Here is a 6,935-nt window from a genome sequence, read left to right as displayed (position 1 = left end):
GTTTTTACAACAATTTTGCTCACTTTAAAGCGATGTTAATGTGATATTAGCACCCCCAATGTAAGCCAAATTTAAGGACGTTTCAAGCCCAGGGTTAATATATGCCCCACCCACCCCCTTCTGAGCCACATAGTTAGCAGAAGTTCATCACGGCACAAGCCATTTAAAGCTCAAAAATACCAGAAGCACTCTAAAATAAATCAAGTTTTTAAAAATACAATGTAACTATAGTGCCAAAGATAAACTCTAGTTTACATCAAGAATACATTTTCTGAAAGCACAAATTTAAATCTGACAGATCTACTGACTACAAGGTTTCCCCCCCCCCCCAATTACAGTGAGTGACAAGTTTATTTGTGTTAGCAAGTTAGAGCAGAGGCTAGAAAGTCAGAGCTTACTCTCTGACCTCCAAAAGCAGAGCTGAGCTCTCGGACTCGGCACCCATCAAGTGGAGTAATATCAAGCAGGTAGGATGCGATGATGCTCGCACAGCCAGGTGATGGAGATCCAGAGTGGCAGTTCTGCACATTTGTAGAGAGAGGGCACTGCTCACCCAGATAAAATGTGTTTCCTCTGAGGACGGAATTTCAGTCAATGACAGCTTAGAAACCTGGACAGGAATCTTCCTCTCGGGCCCATGGTCATACCACACTGACATGGTGGCCCCTGTTCTGCCTATTAGTAAGACAAATCCTTCACAATGTTTGTGAGAAATGGCCCTGCCTCGTTATTAAGCAATGGCAGTACAATACACTAAGCCAGGAAGTGTTGACCCAGTAAGGGAAGCACCCTCCGACTCTCAAACATTTTCATTTCAATTGCAAGAGTTCTTATGATGGAATGGTGACTGGAGGAAGAGAGTGGTAACTCTGTAATATATACATATATGTGTGTTTCATAAAACACCACAAGAGATGCTTTATCTCTTTTTGATCTCATTTACAGAGTAGAATCTCTAGATTTACGGCACACAGTAAGCACAACCACTAATTTTATGACAACCATACGAGTACAAGAGAGTGAAGAACATCAGGAGGGATCCAATTAGATTTTTAAACGTTTATCTTGTTCACTTACCATCCCTCCTATATACAGCGTTCTTCACATTTGGCTGCCATTTCTAAACCTGCTTTTCTTGACTTGCTGGGCTTCACTGTGTTTAGAAAGCCCCAAATGGCATTACTGTTTGCACCCTGAAGGAAATGATGGTGTGTCGTTTACTCTCAGGGACAAGTCATTCTGAACACTTCAAAACAACTCCTGAACAACAAAAACCCAGGCACCATACTATGCCCAGCTTAAAGCTGGGTACACGCAATGAGACTAAGAAACCACCTTTTCTTTCCTTAGTGGAAAAGCTAAACCTTATCCTCTGCCTTCTTCACACTACAGCCACTGACCAGGGTCACACTAATGTCAGACACATGAGTGCTCCCAGTCCCTGGGACCGGCCCTATCACAGTGAGATCATTAAGAGGGGTGTCACCAAGAGAAGGCTCAGTCTGCTCTTCCTTGAAGCAGCAGAGCTGAGCTTTAAAGTGATCCTGGAAGGTCTTGCTGAGCCAGTAGAGAGCAAAGGGGTTCACACAGGAATTACTGAAAGCCAGCACCCGAGAGAAAACGGTGACGATGAAAGGGACGTTCGAGGGCTCGTCATAGCTTTTGTAAGTGAACGAGTGGTAGAGATACAGGAGGTGATTCGGCAGCCAGCAGAGAGCGAACAGAGCCACCAGCACCAAAACCGTTCTGGCAATTCTCTTCCGGGATTCGATCTGTATGGGGAGAAAATTGCACACACACAAAAATATCCATTTAGCTGGCAGAGATTAAAAAAAAGCCTCTAGATTGACATAGGAATTTACAGTTAACAAGCCGGCCTCCCTTCGAACACATGCTTATGAGCTAACTGGCTGGGACACATGGGAAGTCTGCCTGTGGAGATAGAATATGACAAGTTAATTGGCATGGTAACCTGTGATCTTGGTCTCATTAACTCTCATTCTGAGGCCTCCCACCATCCTCAGATGTTGAGATACTCTAGTTAACTCAAGCAGTGCTGTGGAATCCCCAGTGGTTTAATTTCACTAAAAGGAGAGAGTGATACTATTCAGAGCAGCTCTGCAGAGGCTGACAGACAGGCGAGAGCAGTCTTCTGCAGTTTAGGAAAGTTGTCAGGTTGGTACCAAAGTTGCTTTTAATCTATAGGGATTAAAATCATGTAGTCAGAGAGGAATAAAAACAAAATGGGCCATCCATCATCTGTGAGAATTCTCCTATTCACATCTGTTAATATACAAGATGCACCCCAGAAAATAGAGGCTCAGACAGAGCAAAGATAACTGATCACATGGACACCAAGCACATCACTTACATAGCTTCAGCTATTCAACTGATAGATTACACAAAAGGCACAATTCTTGCCCTCCCTCCTCCCTCTCTCCCTCTCCCCTCTCTGTAAATGGCACTACTTCCCTCTTCTCCAGGATAGAAGCCTCCCTGACCACCAATCTAACAGGATGGTATTTGGTACCATCCTTTCATTTTGTACAGATTTATGAAAGGAGAGCACACCTCAGTCCTTCAATGGGCTTAATCTAGTGTGTGTGAGTCACTGTTCTCTTGCCATGGACACTTCATTTCACCCACTCCAGACCTCAGGTTGCTCATCTGTAGAGAAGTTGTTTCCAGCGAGCAATGTCAGATGACTCTTGCCAGTTTCAGCATCCTGTGCCTTTCTACTACTCTGTGATACTTGCTAAAGCAAATGATACTTGGCTTTATAAACTTGTGGTATGTGGATTCCCCTACTGTCCTATAGGATAGGCTTTGACTGCTCCCACACTTCAGCTACCCCATCTATAATACCATGAGTACCGTCAGGAACTATGCCGGGAGTTTTATCTCCTGGTGTCACTCAGAGGGGCTCAGAGAGGTCCAATAACTTGCTCAGCACTGCTCAGAGTGTGGTAGATACTTTGGGGACTGGATCTCTACCCAGATAAATGCAATGTATCTCACTGAAAGGTGGTAAAGGGGCTAACTTCTAAATTCAGGCTGTATTTGCAGGAGTAACAATTCATAACATACCTGCTTTCGGGCATGTCTTTGTTCCTCAGTTGGTATATTCAAGGTGCTTTTGTAAAGCGTCTTGGCAATCAGAGAGTAATAGACAGAGATAATTGAGAGTGGGATAATATAGAACACTAAGAAACACAACAGAGAATGTATTTCTCGCAAGAGCCTCTCAGACGCAGCATAGGAGTTACACGATTCAATGGTCACATTTCTTTTAGCATCTTGGACAGGGTACACATCTGAGAATATAGCCTCTGGCAGAGCTAAAATCATAGACATGATCCAGATGCCACCAGCTTTCGCATAGGTCTTCAGAACAGCATTGGAGGGCTGCCTCTCTAGAGGCTTCACGACGGCTTTGTATCTAGGAAGACATAATCACAAGCAGAGTTGGAATCAGCGACAAGTGTGACTTTATCAATCATACAGTTCTTCCTCCTTTCCAGTCATATAGAACCAACTAGGACTGGCTGTGTTTCCAAAGACCCAGGAGATAGCAAGCGATTTATGTATTCTGATCAGCTTGTCCTTTGTTCACTCCTATGAGACACTCTAGATCTGTGACTCTGTGATTTCGTGACAGACCCCCTATTTAGAACAAATGTTTTCAACAGGTTTCTCTGTGTGACTTGAGAATAATTCATCACCTATATGATGCCGTAAGTATCCTAAAGAAGTTCTGTATATGTAAGTGACTCATGTTAATCGAATTAACTTGCCTGGATGAGTAAGCAGTCTTCACTCTTCCGAGATAAGATTTCCACCAGTAAGAAGCAGAGAGCTCATGCTTTTCTCATTGATAAGGGCTACTTCCTTCCCTAAGCTAATGAATCAATGGGGGAGATTAGGGTAAAATCAGAAGCTAGAGCCCATGCAATGATGCCCCCCCATTCAGACAAAAACACCTTAAAACCTGTAGCCTTTACAGGAGTCTACCCTCAAGAATCTAGACCAGTAAAGCAACAACCTCATCAAGATGATTATAATAATAATGATAATAACAATGACACATCGAGCTTTTGCTCCTGTCAGATTCCAGAATCCAGAGCCTTCCTTTCAGACCTGCTGGGCACTGATGACCTACAGAGTCTTGGAAACATTTGAAAGCATTGCCTTTGATATTTAGAGGCATATTTTTCACATTTTCATGCTTATTCTGCAATAGTTTATTAAACACACAATATCCAAACTGAAAACAACCCTAACATGGAGCCCCTCCTCCACGACAGTGAGACTGTTTCACATGCTCTGGCCACAGGACTTTAAAAGTCCATCAGAATTAATTTATTTCTCTGAGAATGAAAATGCCACCCCATGCTTATAGAGAAAACAGGTAGAACTAAGTAATGACATGACACCCAATTACCAGGGCACGGAAAACCTCACTGTTTTCCCTCTACTAGCTAATCTGGGTACTTTCAAATCAATTGGATGCATTTTTCTCTCTTTTCCATCCTTCTGGTACATGTTAATGCACGCACAGTCCATTTCACACCTATGCCTGTGTTTTCATGTTGACTCTGTTATACCACTAGGCTGCACTAATGTATAAAGCATGAGTATTTTTCTTTGCACCTGCAACAATTTTCCTGACTTAATAAGCCGGAGGAAAATAAAAACACCATTTGCTATTCTTTCAAGCAAACAATTACATTTCAAAGAAAAGAAAACCCCCCTGCCCAGAGCATATATTTTCAAGCACTCTTCAGATGCTAACAAAGGCATTTTGACATTTTTCTCTAACTTTTATTTTAAAATGCTACTGGATTTTCCAAGCTTACACCGTGTAAGAGAAGCTTACCGGTAGCCGGTAAACGCTAAGCACAAGCTTTTCTTTTTTCTTTTTGCCTAATTTCCCATCCCAGCAATAGAACAGAGAAAAGCAACTCACCTGTCAGCGCTGAGAATTGTTAGCGTGAACACTGACACACCGACCGAAGTGAGCCGGATGAAGGAGAGCACTTTACAACCGAGCTTCCCAAACAGCCATCCTCCTGCCAGGTAGTGAGTTGCATCCACGGGCACACAAGTCAGCAGAAGTAGTATATCTCCAAATGCCAGACTGGTGATGAAAATATTTGGAACTGTTTGCATGGATTTAGTCTTGAAAAAGACTTTGATGAGGATGGCATTTCCGAGGATGCCCACTGAAATGATCACAGCATAAGTGATGTAGATGCCACACAGTGCTTCTGTTCCTGGAGAGTTGTCTCCGGTCCATCCTTTATGTGTGGTATCGTTGGAGACGACAGAGCTGGAGGTTTCTGTGTCATTTGTGATGGAAATTAAAGTCTGATTAGATGCCTGAGGCTGCTTTTGAGACATGTCTCCTGCACTCTCTGCCTTCACTACCTCTTCTCTGCTCAGTTCAGATGTAGTTGACTGTCACGTCTAGTGCCTACGTCTAGTAATGAGCTGGTGTCAGGAGAAGAGAAGAGACCGGAGTGGAAAGAAAGCCCAAGACATCCGGTTACTCCTTCCCTTCAGTTCTTCTGCATCTCCCAGCTTGGTTGGCTAAGCGCTTACAGATCTGGCACTAGGAAATGGGAGGTGGAGGATGGAGGAGTCTCACTGGCATTCCTATGACATAAGATGAGGAAGGGTGCAAAAGAAATGTCCTGCCTATGCTTTGCCATTTGGGGGTGTATAGTCCCTTGAATAATATTATTAAGGCTTATTAAGCCATCTGATTGTTTATTAGAATCACCTGTGTCTTAATTTTTACCCAGTCTGGTCTAGATATATCTTGGTGATTTTTTTTGAAAAAAAAAAAAGACAAAACAAACAAACAAAGCACCTCACCATCTCCCATCGCATGGTGGTTTAATGCACTCCCTTTTATATGACAAATAAGGATAGATGGCCCCCAAAGTACAAACTTGAACCCAATCCTCAAAATTTAATATCAGAGAGACTATGAAGCAACAAATCACTCACACCTTGACAGAGCTCATGTCACCTCCCAAAAGCAATAATCCAGTGACCTGGGCTTAGCATCTCACTCTGACACATGATAATTCTCAGCCTTCATGTCCCTGGGGCTGAGCTATATCATCCCAGAGCAACCTGTAAGTGATGAAAACCCCAGTGGACCAGCAGTCACTTCGTTCCTTAGTGTCTCAATAAAAACAGGGTTTCCATTTGACTGTCTGTCTAAATAGAGATCTTTTCTAAAAAGAGCATTTAAAGGAGTTGTCTCTCTAAAAAAATGACTCAAATGAACCTGCCTTCTAACCAAATAATCCAGAATAATGCCTCTCAAGATCTTGACCCAAGTAGCGTTGGAAGAATGAAAATTATTCTTTTTTTCCAGTGGAAAAAAAAACCCTGCAGATTATTGCAGAGATAAGGAGCATGTAGAGAAAGTTAGCATCAACTAAAGAAGTTTAAAAAAATTAAGGCAATCACGCCGGCACCAAAAAGAAAGGCCAATTTTTACAAGAAATATATATAGGGGTGTGTGTGTGTGTGTGTGTGTGTGTGTGTGTGTATGTGGTGACTGGGGTGGTGTTTGGGCATGGAAGTAGTTTGAAGGCAGTTAGAGACATTCTCTAAAATTATCTAATTCAACGGCAGCGCTCAGGTAGGAGGAACTTAGCATAACAAGGTGTTTAGAAATATAGCCGTGTTAGAAATCGACCTTGAACTGAAACAACCAAGCACTCAGAAAACTGATGAACCAAATAGTAACAATGGTTACTGTTAATCATGACAGAATAGGTGCTAGAAATTCTATGAGAAAGTCCAGTGAATAAGTTATATCAATAACCTGGTTAATTTGAACCCTCTATACCATCCTCACCTCTGTCCCTTATGAAATCATCGCCAGTTTGAGTCACTGAGCTAAGTATATGCTTTTC

General features: G+C 42.5%; 1 protein-coding gene across 1 annotated transcript; it reads right to left on the bottom strand.

Annotated features, from left to right (window-relative positions):
• Nucleotides 1-5,521, bottom strand: Brs3 (bombesin receptor subtype 3). Its single transcript, XM_005358496.2, has 3 exons — nt 4,967-5,521; nt 3,088-3,439; nt 1-1,772 (listed from the first exon to the last, which is right to left on the bottom strand). The coding sequence occupies exons 1-3, from the start codon at nt 5,398-5,400 to the stop codon at nt 1,359-1,361; spliced, it is 1,200 nt and encodes a 399-aa protein (XP_005358553.1). The 5' UTR covers nt 5,401-5,521; the 3' UTR covers nt 1-1,358.
• Between the last annotated feature and the right edge of the window lie 1,414 nt (nt 5,522-6,935).

Source organism: Microtus ochrogaster, chromosome X (assembly GCF_000317375.1).
Source record: "Microtus ochrogaster isolate Prairie Vole_2 chromosome X, MicOch1.0, whole genome shotgun sequence".
Lineage (NCBI taxonomy): Eukaryota > Metazoa > Chordata > Mammalia > Rodentia > Cricetidae > Microtus > Microtus ochrogaster.
The sequence above is the reverse complement of the archived record's forward strand: the minus strand, read 5'-3'. Positions and strand labels throughout refer to the sequence as shown.

Bases quoted from the DNA above. Each gene is read 5' to 3' on its own strand.
- Brs3 (XM_005358496.2), bottom strand. From the start codon at position 5,400: ATGTCTCAAAAGCAGCCTCAGGCATCTAATCAGACTTTAATTTCCATC. The intron at 3,440-4,966 runs GTGAGTTGCTTT...ATGTCTTCCTAG, and splicing joins ACAATTCTCAGCGCTGACAG to ATACAAAGCCGTCGTGAAGC. The intron at 1,773-3,087 runs GTATGTTATGAA...CTCCCCATACAG, and splicing joins AAAGACATGCCCGAAAGCAG to ATCGAATCCCGGAAGAGAAT.